The sequence below is a fragment of the Carassius carassius genome, chromosome 5 (assembly GCF_963082965.1).
Source record: "Carassius carassius chromosome 5, fCarCar2.1, whole genome shotgun sequence".
In the NCBI taxonomy this organism is placed as follows: Eukaryota; Metazoa; Chordata; class Actinopteri; order Cypriniformes; family Cyprinidae; genus Carassius; species Carassius carassius.
Window position 1 is genome coordinate 6,352,615 of NC_081759.1, and position 17,118 is coordinate 6,369,732.

The following is a 17,118-nucleotide window of genomic DNA, read 5'->3' on the forward strand; positions in this document are numbered from 1 at the left end:
TTTTGCTGCACTATATTTTGAAACATTTTATAATGTGCTTAAACCAACCAGTTGCATTTGTACACCGAACATTCATCCTATTGAAACATTCATTCAGAACTAGGTCAAAATAGCCTTTATTTGGTGAGTTCAACGTTTTGTCACATATTAGAGTTAACATGTTTATAACCTGTATGTTTCAGGCTACTAAGAAAAAGCTGTAATTGAAGCATCAGTTTAGGGTTTAAGTAGTAGTCCTCATAAATATATAGTTTACTAATGCTAATATATTCAGGTTATACAATCACTAAATGCTCAACTGTGAAATCTTAGAAAACTTATTGGATTGGTTGATTTTGAAATGAAAACCCTAACCAGATCAGAAGTGAATTTAGGCGACGTTTGAGTGGAACATTTCTTGTTATAACTTCCTTTTGGTGTACAAATGTGGAGCGTTTTTTAAGTTGTCTGATGATGCATGAAAATACGTTTTCAACAAGGCATTCTGCGAGAGACTCCCCCTGTCCCAAAGCATGAGCAAATATTACTGAAATATCTTGAACTAGAGAAACCCCGAAGAACCTCTGTGCATTATAAAGAGTGGCATAAAAATGGAATATGACAGAATGAATGATATCCTTTAAAGAAACTGTAGAGAATGTTCTAGAAAACTCACGGTAAACTACTGCGTTTATTCTGTGTTGGGAAAAAATGGGAATAATAATAATTCTCAGTAGCGTACATCTCAGTAAATCTAGGGGCTGTTTCCATGATTAAACCCAAACATACAAGGATTTCCTATGAAACATGTTAAAAGAGATGTTTAAAATTAGTGATCACCATGGAAAATTACGTTCACTCACACAAAGAGCGTTGTTTTCATCCTTCCTTTTTTCATTTGTGAAACAAAAAATGTATTTCATAGCAATCTCTGCACTTTTTCTTATGGACTTTACAGCGGTTTTGCCGATTCGAGGCTTGGTAAAGGGCTTAAAGTAGCCTGTTCCTTACACATACCGTGCAACCCAACAAGTGCAGTGAAAGTAAAAATGTTATATGAAATAACCTCCATTACGTCTCCTTTTTTGTTTTGCGGAAATCAAAGAGCACAAATGTAAAAAAAGGGAACAACATCATAATAATAATAATAACAATGTACATGATAAATTACAACCCATCTTTGTTTTAAATGAAGTGTCACTTCCAAAAGTAATTTTTGAAAGTTTTGTGTAATAATGCAATGATTCATTTTCTCATTACAAAAGGGTCGAACAGCATTGGGTACTGAAACGCCCTTTACAATTTCCAACTTCTTTGTCTTAAGTTAGCCTCTAACCAAATTTTGATGCTTTCAAAGTTGAGAAAGGAAAAATAAACAACATAGTAGAAAGTTAGTAAGGGCCTCAAGCTAACACCAGAAACTCAGATCGGATGTCCTCGCGGCGTCCTGCTTCAAGACGGAGGATGCAGCTGCGCTGTACTTCTCCAGCTCGACTAGAGTGACACATGGAAAGGAGAGGAGAAGGAGGGAAAGCGGGAGGGAGGGAGGGATAGAGGATATTGTTTGGGTGTCGGGAGGAAGGAGGTAGAGCGAGGGGAAGAGGTTCGGAGGAGTAGGAGGGGTCTGGGGCTACACACTTGTCTGGTTATTGTTAGTCCACTGGCCGCTTTTCGCCATGTTTCTTTGTAAACTCATCTGCATTCTTAAAGAATTTTTTACGGTCTTTTGAGTATTCTTCTGCTAGGTCAGCCCTCAGAGGATGTTCTGGCTGTGGGTCGTTCACCAGGGCAATGAGCGACTGAATTACTGTAGGAAGAAAGGGAAAAGAATGTACGTTATCATTGGTTACCACAACAAAAAGTGTTTTAAGTAACTCAAATGTATTCATTCTTATTTCTTACAGTTCTAATAAATTCATCTTTAAATAATCCCTAGTTTAGCGATAGAGAATTATATACTTATCAGTCATCATTGAGATACTGTTTTAGATTTTAATATTTTGAGTTTATTATTTTAGCATTTTAATTTTTACGTTTTAATCACTTTGTGTCCTTGTCATTTTTTTGTAGTTTTAATAGAACTGACACATTGGCAACTAGCTGAAATAAGTTTATTTATTTTTTCCAAAAAATACTGTTTTTATGGCTTTAGTTTAAGTTCTAGTAAACTATAATTACCCTGGTTCTTAACTTTTATATATCATTATCTTTATTCTATCCAGCATTATTTTAGCATCAATTAGACATCATTATATATATTTTTATTAATGGTTTAAATTAATTTAAATTTTTATGCTTTTTGTTTTTAAATTAAACAAACATTTTTATACAAAAATATTAAGTGATTTTGTGTTGGTCATCAAGTTAAACCAAATGAAAATAAATGTTTTCTTGGGAACTAGCTAAAATATGTATTTTTAAAATCTAAAATTTATTTCCGTTATTATTTTTTTCAAGTAACATTTTTAGTTAAACATCTTTAGCTAAAATTAACATTTTTAGTTAATTATCTATGGAATATTTGGGTAGTTAAAGTGCCCAATTATGGATTTTTGAAAATTTACTTTTATGCAGTGTGTAACACAGCTCTAAGTGAATAAAAACATCCTGCAAAGTGTTAAATCTGAAAGTGCACAGTGTATAAAGTTATTGTCTCCTAAAAGAAAGAGTCGACTCCGAAACATCCAAACAAGTCACTTTAAAACGAATACCAAGCCGTTTCATGCTGACGTCAACATGAAACATTAGCATATTGTCCGAACACTTGCTTACAAAGGCTGCTTTATCAGGCATTATAAAATCAAAATGAGACCGCAGATTAGCATCACGCAAAGGAAGATCTTGTAAAAATGAATCAATGAGTGATCGATTCTCATCTTTCTTTCTTTGCGTGAACATTTGGGCAGCGTTATACAAATCTTTCCACACAGTGACGTAGAGATGTTTTCTTTATAAAGAAAATCTCGTTGGATTTGAGTCTTTAGTCTGAAACTTTACAGATCTTTATGCACCAAGAGCTTGTAACACTCCAAAGAGAAAGGAAAATATTGAAATCGCGTCATATGACCCCTTTAAAAAAAAAATCTTGTCGACAGTATGACAGTAAACGAGAGAGAGTGTGAGCACTGTGTGCGCACTCAGGCGCTGCCTTTCTCAGTGCCATCAAAATAAAAGTCCAGTGTGCCGTCAAAATACCTCAAACAAATCAGCCAAGCAGAAAAAAATATCAGCCATGGCGATATATCAGTCGACCACTAATTGTTTCCAACAGATATCCAACCAAAAGGTAAAAACAAAAGCCTAAAACATGGATGTTAGTTATTCAAGAAATAAGAACCTCATCAGGTTTATTCCATAATAAAGCAAAACTTTCATCTAAACAGTTTTATAAACTAGGAATGTAGTACTGATCTAGATCTAAACTTGTTCAGAGCAAGGTTTCTGAAGAAATGTGACATCACAAGAATACTGTAGAACAATTGCAAACATCTTGAAAGTCAAACACAACTACGCAAAAAAGCCGCTTTTTTTGCATTTATTTTTGGCCATATGACAGAGATCATATATTCTATTTGTCATATTTATGTTTTGCAAAAAACTGAAGAATACTTAGTACATCCTAGAGTATGTCAATTCCGTATCTACAGTTAAATGTGTATAAAAACCGTGTATAAAGATTCTCATAATCACTTTTGTTTTGCTTAACCTATGTGCAATTATTCTAAAAATAACGTTTAATGTCATACAAAAAATTTCACACATGTTAATACACAAAGCATCGGCCTGAGTAAATTTGACCCCTATAGAAGTATAGTAATTTAGGAGGTGAATATACTGTGAAATTACATACAAGATATGGCATAATATTTGAAAGTATAACCACGTCTATGAAACATCAATCAATAAAGCATTTTTTTAACAATGACATTAAAATGTTTGAACTAAAAATGCAGCCAGGTAGCCTAAGAATTCATGAAAAATTAATAATTTTCAATTAAAGTGAACTTTTTTTGGTGCATAAATTTGTTTAATGAGGTCCAGATTTAGGAATGTGCTAGAAGTAACCATTTTAAAAGCATTAGCGCGAGCCCCACTCGCTGTGAAGTGGAAGTGACCAGGTGGCAGAGGATTCTGCAAAGTCTTAAAGGAGCCTTCCTTGAGTTGCTACGTTCACAACTCAAACACTGATTTGTGCAAAAAGAATGACTGATTTGGTGCTTGTATGGTCTAGATGGTCATATGGCGTATGCCTACAAATATGGAACAATCTGCATTCCGTATAGCTTTCATACAGAACACTTCTCTGATGCCTTAAAGTCCTTAACTTTCATTTGAAAGAGCATGCAACCAGAAGTTTTAAGATATAGATGAATATGGTTTTGTGTTTTTCTTGCCACATGGGTTTACATCTTAACAAGCAAAGCAATTCAATATTAATTTCACGGTGTGTATGTGCAACGTTGAGATACCATGGTAGTAGTTTCGTGCGAGCGTGAATGTCATGACAACGTACCTCATGTGGGAAACACTTAATGTAACGCGTAAGTGCGCATAACTAACGAAAATCAAGCAAGCTATGCATAGGCCACGAAGTGTTGACAAAATAACATTAGCAGACCAGAGGGAATAATATGGACTTTTTTCCGGAAAACTTCTTGCACAAAATAAATTCAAGCATTTTCATGGACCTATATCTATGCATGTTATTTTCAAAAATTTTCCAGGGCCTTGACTTTCTTTTCTTCTTCAGATTCACAAACTTTTAAGGATTTCAAGGACCCATGGAACCATGCACATAATCCAAAGATTAATTTCTAATTATCAATGTTGAAAACAGATTTGCTGCTTAATATTTTTGTGCCAACTGAGATTCATTTTCTTGGATGAATAGTTCAAAATAACTATTTTATTTTTTTTTATTTTTTTTTTTTTATAAATAGAAGTCTCTTGTAACAAATGTCTTTCAGTCACTTTTGATCAATTGAATTAAGTCCTTACTGAATAAAATACTTACATATAGTTTTATTAAATTCAGCATTAAATCATTCCTGTAATTTAGTCAGAGAAGGCTAAATGGCCTTTATCTTTACAAAATAAAAACACAGAAAAAAAAATATTGATTGTGTAGTCAATATGAGCAGCATTAAGACAAAGGGTGTGGCCTACTTTATAAACAGATGGACAGTGAACACAAACATCATCACAAAGCCTATCCATTCATGATTTCTATATAATGCAGTGACAATAGACCAAGAGTAGTTATGCACCAAGATCAGCTGAGCTTCAGCAGTCTGACTCATGTGTGACAACTGCAGCGCATCTCACCTTGGTCAGTTTTGGTGGCTGGTTTCCAGTTCTCTGCACTAATGACAGGCAGGCAGACCTGTCCCTTCTCGTCAATGTTGGGGTGGTAGATCTTCGTTTTGAATGTGATCTTGGGTGGTTTGAAAGGGTATTCTGCAGGGAAGATGATCTCGATCCTGAACGCCCCTTTGTCATATGGAGGGTTGTCCTGTGGGAGAGAAAGGTAAATGAGCCGAGCGCAGCTCAGTCTATAATGTGTACAATAACAAACAAATCGATATTGAGAACAGGACAGAAGGGTGAATGCATGAGGTAGGAGATCCTATGTGGCTGATTGCATTATGAAATGCATGTATATTGTCTAAACGCAGACTAGCTCTAAAGTGTGCAAGAAATTATAAAAAAAATTTAGAGGTTAATCAATGTTTTGTACAGATGTGCCCATTTTTTTTTTACTACAGAGTGGCAAAAATCAAACAAGAATAAAAGCTATCGACTGAAAGTAAATGTTGCTTTACATTCAACAACAGCATATTAAAACACAATCAATTTCACCCGTATTCTCTGAATTTGCAAAATGCAAATTACAATGCAAAAACAAACATTATTTAAAAATGTTTAAGCCAAACAGAAATAAAGATATGCCGTGTTTTTCCCCCTTTAAGATAAAATAGGTCACCTTTGGCCAACTTTGAATTGCAGGTTCTGTCAAAACCTTAAAGCAGTTACAACATACCATTTCTTGTCTGCATACTTTACACATGCAAATAACATTTAAACAACTCATGAAAGATGTATGAGCATTTACTAAACACTTACTGGAACAATGAGGCCTTGCCATGTCAATATGTTTGATTCATCGACTTGAATATTACGGAAATTTTTCATCCCAGATTTGCGGATTTCTTCTAGCTCCTGATAAAAAAGATTGGAAAGAAGGATGCGTTAGATACTAGTTTTGTGGGTTTGCACAAACAAATCAATTAGGAATAACAGTTTAAACATTAGCCAAAACCTTCTATGTATCTTTATCATGGTCATCATTCCCAAATGTAACTTGAGCCAGGTCTCGACCTACTGAGTAGGAGAAATGACCCCTTCCTCAGCAGCTTACTGTAAATAACTGACCTGAAGTACAAGTTAGTGTGCATTAAAACAACCACAAACAACACTTTGAATGTTTGAACTAATAACCATTGCTCTAACATGGGCTGTTCATAGGGCTGCAACTAAAGATTATTTTGATACTTTGATTAATCTGTCAATTATTTCCTTGATTAATCAGGTTAAAAGACCAGTTGTAAGTTGTTTGAATTTATAATTTTAAAAATTAAATATCGCAGTAACCCTTTATTAAATACTGCAGTTTATCCAATAATAAGTACTATAGTAAAAGGTTATGTTTTAGTGCCCTGTAAGTATTACCCATTTCCTTCTCTTGCCTCTGAGAGTTGATTGACATCTACAGTCACATTTATCGAACAAGGAAGTAGACTCGTTAAAACGGTCACTTTGACATACAAGTCCACTCAGTGTACACAGACACCCCAAAACATCAAATAGACGTCAATTCAGAGAGGTTGACCTTAAAAAAAACCGTTTGCTCGGACACATCCAAGTGGCTAAAAACTAGTTAATCACGAGAATGAATAAAGTGTTTTCGACAAGACGGAAGTTTATAAATCGAAAGCTTGTTGTGAACACGCTTACGGTTTCGTTTTTTTATTATTAAGGGTGTTACTACAGCTAACCACCAGGAACACACTAAACCGACTTATTTAACTAGTTTCTACTTAAATGTGTTATATAAAGCTTAAAACGTTAAAAGTACGACGATTTCAGCTTATGTGTGACAGGTTAGTAGTCTTTGAGTTATGTCTAACTTCACTGCAGCGGGTTAAGACAGCATTACTCAGTTAAAAACATATATTAGATACTTTAACAGTCGATTAATTTATGGTTATTGTATCCAGGTGATTCAGATCTGTTTGAATCAACCGAATCCGCCGTGACGGAACTCATCGCATTAGACTCCTGTGCGTTACATTCCTGTCATTTACTCGCTGTCAATGAATGAAAGGACTTGATAAAACCCCGAAGCCTACTCAAACGTGTCATTTGACCGTCTATCTTCCCGATCTCGACCGAAAACCTTGTTGTAGAGTCCTGCGGCCTCCGCCGGCGCTTTTCCTCCTTCATGTTTGGAAACGCGAAGCGAGCCGAGTCATCGAGAGAGAAAACCGCTCGTACCAACGCCGATCGAGCACCAGTGAACAATCAAACCGCCTTTTCTGCGAGCCAAACTTTATGTTTAAACCACCATCGCGTCGTCGTACCTGTTTTTTCTTTATTTGCGCTATAAAAAGTATGAGGTTTAAACGTCTACCTTGTGTAGTCTCCTGCTCGCCGCCATCTTGAATCTTTCAACTGCTACCAGAATGCATCGCGCGGCGCAGCTATGGAATCAGGAGCTCGTCTGCGTTTTTAACACTTCAGATGATCTGGGATCAGATTTAGTTCTCGCGCACAAGCCACACAACAGGCGAGACGAGAGCGCGCACAATGATCTCAGGTCAGCACCCGCGGGTACTTTCCATTACAAAACGAAACAAAAATGCAATTTATTACACTGTGATAGGAATTGATTATCTCGTGATTAATCGAGCCCTCATTTAGTCAGTCTTTATTATTTGTATTAAAATGTATTAAACTAAGTTCACGAATAAATCTAACGGTAAGAGTAAACTTCAGAATGTAGGTGTGCCGTGCAGTGAACGTCCTTGACTAGGGAAGGGAAGTGCGTCTACCGGGTTTCTAGCTGCGTGCTGCTTAACGACCGCGCGATGTCACTCCAGAGTCAGGAATAATGATAAGGAAGTGGTTATTTGATGCAGAGGGTTTATTTCATTGAAATTTTATTTTAATTATTTGGCAACTTTTACGTTGGCTTGCCAAACCGCCATAAAACAGAAGAAGAAGAAGAAGAAGAATTATTTGCGACATAAACAATGTTTCTGGTTTTATTTGGTTTGAACTGTTCTGAAATCATTCAACAGACCAGTCTGACTAGGCTGGAGACTAGCCAATACCAGAAAACCACTTAAGGCTGATTAAACTAGTAGCTTATGCGTGTACTAAATAAACAAATCCATCAAGTCGTTTTTAACTAAATTTTAAGAGGACATCATGGGCCTTTTCATCGAGTGCTGGTTTGAAGTTAAAACTCCTGAATGATGGATTTGTTTCTTAAAAACACACAAATTTTGATTCACAAGATGTTAATTGATTACTAGTGGATTATTTTGATGTTTTTATCAGCGGTTTGGAGTCTCATTCTGACGGCACCCATTCACTGCAGAGGATCCATTAGTGAACAAATGATGTAATGCTAAATTTCTCCAAATCTTTTTAGATGAAATTTTAGATGGCCTGAGTGTAGGTAAATTTGTTACTAAATTTGAAAACTATTCCTTTAATATACAATGTATAACTGTAAATATAAATGGCTTCAAGCTATATTTTAGTTGATCATAAATGCTTGTCAGTACATATGACAGTTTACATGTTAACCATATTTCAGTGGCAATAAGTATTTATGGAATTACATATAGAATGTACTTATGTCTTACTTAAATATGTCAAAAACACTTTATGTTAAAGTAATTGCATTAAATATAAATTTAAACCATAAATCATTTATTTCATTTGTGTGCATGCCAAATTGGGTGTGCATTTGTGGTTTTGTTCGTGTGGTTTGATTTGTTTATTTGTTTAATCATTTCTTGTCACAGGAGCTCATACTTTACTGCCAACAAACTTCCCAGACCAAGGACAGATCAAAAGTGGGCTTGCATGCTCCCATGGTTTCCTGTAAACCGCATGACTGAAACAACTTGACTGGACTTGCTTCCCCTCCAGCAATTTCAGGTAAAGATGGGGTGTTACAGATGGGAAACACTGTCTTGTTTCCACTTTTGCTGTGTTCATCATTCAAAATGTTTCCCTAATTTGGCTGAATACTTTAAATTATAGTCAAATGAATGCTTTACATTTTCAAGATAATTCACTTTAGTGAGACCTTTTTAACTTGAATGAGTCGTTCAACAGAGCATGAACATGTAAACGCAGGTATTCAATTCCGAAGAAAACACCTGTCAAAATATATGTTTGAAACATATGATCTAAGCTAAATTTCAATAACAAAGCTGAATTTTCACTTCCATGCAGTAATGACCTGCTTCAGGCAGTTTTGGGCTTCTAACTGGGTCAAATATTACCCCTACAACTTAAAATCTTAAAGATGAGCCTTCGAGCACCAATGTAGCAAAGTAGGTCAGAGACCTTTTAGCCCCAAATTCAATGAATCCCACTAAATTGCTAGACAATCATCTTGATCAAATTTAATTTACCGTATATTATTTGCAAGAGAAGTCTGTTATTATGGATTGAGCTCAAATGTAATGGTTGATAATCACAGTGAAAAGATTTGGTGTAGAAACAGTTTTCAGTCAGAAATTGCTAGTAAAACTCACAAACAGTTAAACAAAAGCAATAGAAACAGCGAGTAGTTGTGTTTTAAGCATTAAACTCTGCTATAACTTCCTCGAAACAATGTGATGACTAGTATAAGCTGGAGCACTTGAAAATATTTTAAAAGTATTTTTATATTGTGCCCACTAAATTGGTTTCACATTATAAAATCATTTTAAATCAATATTTCATGCGTGAAGTTCAAGGCTTTCTCAGCAAAATCAATATAGGGGGTTTCTTTCTGCCTTTGTGGTTTATGAGTGGTCATTGTTGGCTTTATTGCTCTGAGATTACTGGAAAGTTTGCCACTTCCTCCAACATTTTACAGCTGAGAATCCACTGAGGGTGTTTTCCTCCTAGTGAAAGTACTTTGTGTTATTCAATGCACTGTGGCTAAAACTGCACAAGTTTGTCCATTTTTGGGTTAATGTCTTAAGAATGTTTAGCAGTGCTTTCAGGGATTTCACACACCTTTTCACCTGCTATGAGAGGGGTCTCAGATTGCCTTGGTTTTGTTTGCTTGCCATACCTTTTGAGGGGAAAAGGGGGGGAGGGGATTTTTTTGTGTAAATAGTTTCTATGTAAAACCTTTTGGATTTACGGACCTTATGAACCATGCACCAAAATTGGTTCTACTTGTGTTTCATGAATGGGGTCTCTTTAACTATGTTCTAACACATGTTCTTTACAGTACTGGGGGGGGGGGTGACCTGTCAGTGCAAAGGTCACAACCTAGCTATATCAGATCCATATGTTTGCAAAAGCAATTGTACGGAAAAATGGAAAAATTGATTGTAGTACATAGAGGTTCACTCCTGAGCAAAAATGGGCCAAGTCAAAAATGGAAATTTTGTTAGTTTTTATTGGTGCACATTTGAACATTTTAACCACAAACTACTGGTCAGGAAATTATCAAGAATTGCACAAATACTGTAGATAATGTAATTTAGTACAGGATATAAGTTTTAAGCCATGTGGGTAAACTTGTAGTTTACTTTTTAAGGAAGAAGAGTCAGTGTTATCCCACTCGATGTTGATGTCTTCAAACAGTTAGTAGTTGAAAATTGTCTCCCAGTTAGTTGGAGTTTAATATGAAACCACATTTTTTTATAGAGGTTTAAATCTGGTCTCTGACCAGGCCAAAACACAAGCCTGGATGGAGTTGTTTCCAAAGCGCTTCTTAGTTATCTTTGCAGTGTGGGCAGGAGGATTTTCTGGTTGAAAAAAAATAACAACAGATCGTTCCTCTTAAGATAACAACAATTTTTCAGCTGTGGGAAGCCAGCCATTCTGCAATATTCTCTTAATGCAGTTGACTTTTCACAGTGAAGCAGCCCACCAGCATCACTGTGGTAGGTGCGTTCAGATCTTCAAAAGACTCCGCTCTGGTGCATCACCATACAGCGAGTGTTTTATTGTGATTAATCACTCCACATTATTCTGCTGAACCACTCCAAGTCAAACTTTCCATATTCTGCTGAAAACCTTATTCTGTCTTTGATGTTTTTCTTAAACCGCTATGGTGTGTTTTGCTAATTTTCTTACCAGTAACTGTAAATAAGTGTTTCAAAAGATTCTAAAGAGAAATGTAAAATATTATGATCCAGCCACATCACTTTAGTGTGATTTTAACACTGCATTCTTTTTTGGATGGTAAGAGTAAAATAACCTTTTAAACTTCATGGCAGTTATTTTGTGCATTCTGGTGTGAATATGATATGTTATTGGCATGAATAGACTATGCTGATTTTGGAAAGCTACGGTAAATCAGAGCGGTAAAAGTTAACATAGCGCCAAGTTGTGCTTTTTTAAAAACGAAACTGAGTAGTGCATTGTAGGTGGAGGACTGTTCTTTTGAAAATTAAGCAAATAGAGCACCTTTTCATTTAGCAGGTGAGTTCAGGTCAGTGTTGAAATGTAACAGCACAATTCCCCTTACAGTAGTTCGCAGTAGCGATGCTCTTGGCATTGTTGCTTCACGGAATAACACACACCCTTGGATCTTTTCCAAGCTCTGATATCAAAAGACATTCAGACTATTCATTATTAAGACAATGACATGTTTGGATCACTTTAAACATGCTTTTCTTGAAAAGGGTAAAATTTGAATTTTTTAAATTTGGGTAAATTAATTTTGCCTGTCAGTTTCTAAGTGGCTTTAAATTGAATTTTAAGAAATAAACCTTTTAAGAGTATGATAAATTGAAATACAGTGGGGTCATTGAAAATCTGAGATTAAACATTTAAAATGTGATTTAATATGAGCAGAATGTTTTGGCATGTGTGCATATGAATTATTATAGATCAGATTATGACTAGATAGATATGCAGATAATTCAATCTGTAATGCTAAGAAATTGCACATTATTTCAATTCACTCAAATTGCTAAGTGCATGAAAAATGTACATTGTATTGTAAAATAATTTCTTTTTTTTTAGTAATCTAGCAGCAGAAATCAGATAAAATCATTTTCAAAACTAAAGTTGTGAGCATCAAACCGTTATGCAACTCTGTTAAGAAAAACCCTAAACATTTCTCTGAAAGTTCAGCTGGATTCATGTGTGTCCGGTTGTTTATGAGCTGCTAAATAAATTATTCGGTCATGCACCGCTGTAGACAATTCTATGGGAACCGAGGGGAGGAAAAATGGTAAAGAATGTGTGAATGATAAATAGAAGTGAAACTGATGCATTTACAAGATAGGGTGGCGCAAGTACGGTAAGTCTTAGCTTGAAAGTGAAAGTTTACTCATTTTTTTGTGTATAAATACCTGCACCTGATACCTGCACATCACACCTGTGCATAATCGTCTGATGATCTTACAGAGACCAAACACAGACAAGAATGCAGACTGCAACCGTAACTCTCCTGGTCATAGCTGCAGTCCTCTGGAGCAACACTGAAGGTAAGAACCATTAAAACATCTTGTTTCATGGAACATATCTTGCAGTTTCTCAGAAGCACCTTGCAGAATTTCAAACTGAAACTACTAATGAATTCTGTCTGAAAGAAAGTTCCATTCTTGGTCTTTTTTATGCTGCTGGCATGCTTTTCTTAGATATTTAGTTATGGTAACTGTAGGGGCAAGATTTACAAGTTCCCGTAAGTCCAGAAGTGCTCAGAAACAGGCCAAGTTTTGTTCTTGCACAGGGTCGAATACATATAGAGTGGAGGGATTTCCTGTGTAAAGCGTTGCTAATGCCATCCTTTCATTCTCAGCTTTTTCAGACGCAGCTGTGGACTGCTGTCTAACCACCAAGGACACTCGTATTCCAATACAGATTGTTGCATCCTACTTTCACCAAACCACAGAGAGTGGTTGTGCCATTCCAGCTACTGTGTAAGTTCCAGTTCAGGTTCTTTATTGGCATTGATGCTTCCATGAAGATCCTTTAACATCAATGGAGCTACAAAAGATTCTTTAAATTAGGAAAATGCTCTAGTAAAAAAGGGGGCTTTTAAGAACTTTCCACTAAAAGGTTCTTCCCAAAATGGTTCTTTATGGCAACCCTCTTTATTTTTAAGAATTTTGACTTCGTTGATTCTAAACTAGGTTTATATTAATGCATTTTCTCTTCTTTCTGTTGCCATAGATTTATCACAAAAAAGGACAAGAAGCTGTGTGCTCCACCAGAGAAAAATGGCTGGATTTCCAAGATCATCACACACTTAGACAAGAAGAAGAAAGCTTCTCAGTAGAAACACAGAAAAAAAACCCTCTCCAAAATCTTAGTTTTGCTCTCATAAGTTCTGTGACAGCTCAGACATCTTCAAAGCTAAATAAGACATTTAGCAGACGTTGTGCAGTTCTTCTTGCTTGAAACCGTTTTCTAGCTTCTGGTATCAATAACACCTATTCTGGTTTTGCTATGCTTCAAAAATATGAGCCAAGAATGATAACCTTGTAACTGCACTGAGCAGCACTGGACAGACAGGAAGTGATTACTCTTAATCATTAACTGCCACAGTGGTTTTTAAAAGTTATGGAAAAGTTAAGTTTTGGAAATCATGTAGATTTGGGGAATCCACGGTGGTCAGATTTTGTAAATGATTAAAAGCAGATATGTTATTTGTTTATATTAGACTGTATTGTTTTACTGTAGCCATTATGAGTCTCATACATTTGCACGAATTATAAATTGTCTTGTGTTTTTAGAATGTGTTTTCTAATGTATGCAACATACTTTGTGTGACTGTAGTTTTTCTAACAATGATTTTTAAATAAATTCATTTTGTTAAATCTCCTGTGCACTGCAATTATTTCATTTAAAACCCTTCACAATTATGGACACTTACAGCAATATGCTTATTCAAAAGTCCTGTTCAAACATTTGTGACGTCAAACGCTTGAGTGATGATGATCCATGATAAGCGGCACATATAAAAAGAACGTGCGCCACCTGAAATTGCTGGGAATTTCTTGCCTTATCCAAATGCACAGTAGCACTGCTTCATATAAAGACATGTTTATACCACAACACTTTCAGGTTTGCTCAACATCTGTGTCATTATAGACATCAGACATAACTTATAAACTTCTGCTTGTACAATAAACCCAACAGAATTCACTGTGTGCTTTCCACTCAAACACATGCACAAATAATAATTAACTTTGCAACACTAAGTAAACATTAACAGTATCTTTTTTTGACCCAGTGGAATCCCCAGCTTTGTGTTTACAAGGATCAGTAACGAGAAGCTGACCAAACTGTTTGTCAGGTTTATCTGAATTGCTTCTTCAGTCATAGTGAACCATTTGAAAGTCTGTTGAGTCAATAAGAGTTTCTATTTGGATTCAAGCAGATAACAAAAAAGAAAGCAAGGAACCGATACACAGAATGTGATGCATTGTGTCATAAAATCGGCCTTCTTTCAAAAAAAATTGTTTTGTTTTGTCCAGGTCACAACCTCTTGCTCTGACATTTCTTTTTTGCAGGACAGGGGAGGGACTATGACAAACATCTTTGTAAAAATGAAACTTAAGACTGTCCTATAAAGCAGGGGAGTGATGGAGCAGTGAGAGGAGAGTGTTAGAGAAGAGCCAAAGATCCTCCAGCTGCTTCAGCAGGACAGACGAGACACTTGTTCCTCCATCTCATCTTCTGTGGCGGTTACCATGGCTTCAGCCCTTGCATCTGCGCTGAGTGTGATTCTCTGTGCGTTGGCACTCATTCTCTACAGCAGTCCGGCGGGTACGTCATGTTTTCTTTATATGTTTTATGTGCTTCATGAGTGTATGGTGTATATGATCTATTTATTACTCATTTATTTCTTCTTATCATTTATATATGATAGAAGGTGTGCAACATCTCATCAGTTCTAGTTAGTGATCTTTTAATACATTTTTAATACATTGAACTAAAATCGAATCATCTAAAAAGATTCAAACTATGCGTCATCCCAACAGAGATCAGTCAATTTATTCTATATATATTTATATATATATATATATGTATGTCATATTATTAAAAATGTAATTATTATTTTTATGACATATTGTTCATAAATTAAAAAGAAAAAAGTTAAATCTATACTATTCATATTTTAAGCAAATGTATATAATTTAATAACTAATAATAGAACACTTTTTTAACAATCAATTTGAAATAGTCTTGAGAAATCCTATATATATTTAATATTCAAAATATAAATTAGATTTAATTCAAATGCCTAAAAAAGAGCCTAAAATTTATATATATATGTATATATTATATATATATATATATATATATATATATATATATATATATATATATATATATATATATGTGTGTGTGTGTGTGTGTATATATATGTGCCGACACTTTCTTTTTTCCTTACAGATGTTTTCAGACTACTCTAGAAGCAGACCTGTATTTCCATCTCTTCTTCCCACCCTTATTGTTTTTTTTATTTCTCTTTTGTCTCGATCTTTCTCAGACGCTCAGGCAGACTGTTGCCTTACGGTTAGCCACAAACCCATCCCTAAACGTGTCCTCCTCACTCACTGGAAGCAGTTCAGAGTTGACGGCTGCCCCCTAGATGCTGTTGTGTAAGTATATTCTTCATGGGAAACTTTTGGACTGGCGCATGTGTGGGAGCCTGGGAGTGGATTAAACTATTTGCCATCCCATTTTCAAACAAAGCAGATGTGAAAGAGCCTATTTATTGGGGAATTCCATTGCGCTCAACAGAACAGTGCTTGAATTGTCTACTGTTCTAGCCAAATGATGTGCAAAACTCAACTCCCTTTCAGATTCGTAACAAGGAAAGGTTTGAATCTGTGTGCCCCACCTGCAACAGAAGAGCACTGGGTAAAAGAGACGATCACGTTTCTGGACACTAGGCTCAAGAAGTGCAAAGAAGAAAAATTTCATGTATGTAATTCACTGCAGATTCCTCACAGTTTTGTTTCCTCAGCCATCTTCTGTAGTATCTGATGACATAATGCTGGTTGCACAACAGCTCATCACTGTTATGGCACGAGCCCTGCAGCAGGCCACTTTCTCTTTTCTGGTTTTCATCTGACTCATGACATTGTTTATATATAGTAGATCACAATATGGATTTTATAGTCATACTCATACAAAACCACAAACTATTCAGCTGTGAAACCACAAGCCAAAACATCCTCCTAAGGCAAAGCTTTAAGCCGACCACCAACAATGAGGACTCAGACTTTGGTGCATGCTGCATTATACATGTGCAGCAAATCAATATTTACAATTAAATTCAAGTCAAGTAAAAGTATAACACCTCTTTATGAGCAGGCTGTAACTAATGGTTTTCTCTGTATTCTTTTATTTCAGGATAAACGCTGTGACGCCCTGAAGAAGTTGTATTCTTGAGTGAACACATACACATACACTTTTAATGGCAGCTGATAGAGTCGTTGTGACATAGCTCACTTCAGTTTCTGTAACACATTTCGGTTCTTCCTCTTTCAGCATTTTCAACCTAAATTATCAAACCATTTCAAGTTTTAGCTGCTGTTGTGTGAACATATTACTCTTTTTTTATTACTATTTTGATAATCATCTTGTTGCGTTTTTAAAGCAAATAAATTGGTTGACAAAAATATTGGTGTGATTGTTTTTTTTTTAATTTTAAGTCCTGACTTCATAGAAATGATAAATGGATGAACACATGGTAAACTGTGTATTAAAAAAGTTCTCACACATTCATCTAAGTAGGCAATTGTAATACTATTACTAACACCGTAATACTAAATAAAATGACCATAAACTCCAAAAATACAACTTTGACCGTTTAAAAAGTAATAATAATGAATAAAATTATTGTAAAAGTATTGTTTAAATAGTCTC

General features: G+C 35.4%; 3 protein-coding genes across 5 annotated transcripts; 2 read left to right on the forward strand and 1 right to left on the reverse strand.

Annotated features, from left to right (window-relative positions):
• Window positions 1–100: 100 nt before the first annotated feature.
• LOC132140706 (ubiquitin-conjugating enzyme E2 L3-like) lies at window positions 101–7,821 on the reverse strand. The gene is made up of 4 exons (XM_059549609.1): window positions 7,670–7,821; window positions 6,103–6,198; window positions 5,305–5,491; window positions 101–1,786 (listed from the first exon to the last, which is right to left on the reverse strand). Exons 1-4 carry the CDS (start codon window positions 7,694–7,696, stop codon window positions 1,632–1,634), a joined length of 465 nt encoding a protein of 154 aa, XP_059405592.1. The 5' UTR covers window positions 7,697–7,821; the 3' UTR covers window positions 101–1,631.
• LOC132140708 (C-C motif chemokine 21-like) lies at window positions 7,717–14,054 on the forward strand. 3 transcript variants are annotated; one of them, XM_059549612.1, is made up of 5 exons: window positions 7,717–7,855; window positions 9,075–9,210; window positions 12,640–12,719; window positions 13,034–13,154; window positions 13,408–14,054. In XM_059549612.1, the coding sequence occupies exons 3-5, from the start codon at window positions 12,659–12,661 to the stop codon at window positions 13,511–13,513; spliced, it is 288 nt and encodes a 95-aa protein (XP_059405595.1). In that variant the 5' UTR covers window positions 7,717–7,855; window positions 9,075–9,210; window positions 12,640–12,658; the 3' UTR covers window positions 13,514–14,054. The 3 variants fall into 3 exon arrangements, with proteins under 3 accessions (XP_059405595.1, XP_059405596.1, XP_059405594.1); XM_059549613.1 differs by lacking the exon at window positions 7,717–7,855 and adding an exon at window positions 8,035–8,652; XM_059549611.1 differs by lacking the exons at window positions 7,717–7,855; window positions 9,075–9,210 and having other exon boundaries at window positions 12,573–12,719.
• A 758-nt stretch (window positions 14,055–14,812) lies between these two features.
• On the forward strand, window positions 14,813–16,871 carry LOC132140707 (C-C motif chemokine 19-like). The gene is made up of 4 exons (XM_059549610.1): window positions 14,813–15,006; window positions 15,734–15,845; window positions 16,050–16,170; window positions 16,603–16,871. The coding sequence occupies exons 1-4, from the start codon at window positions 14,931–14,933 to the stop codon at window positions 16,639–16,641; spliced, it is 348 nt and encodes a 115-aa protein (XP_059405593.1). The 5' UTR covers window positions 14,813–14,930; the 3' UTR covers window positions 16,642–16,871.
• The last annotated feature ends 247 nt before the right edge of the window (window positions 16,872–17,118 follow it).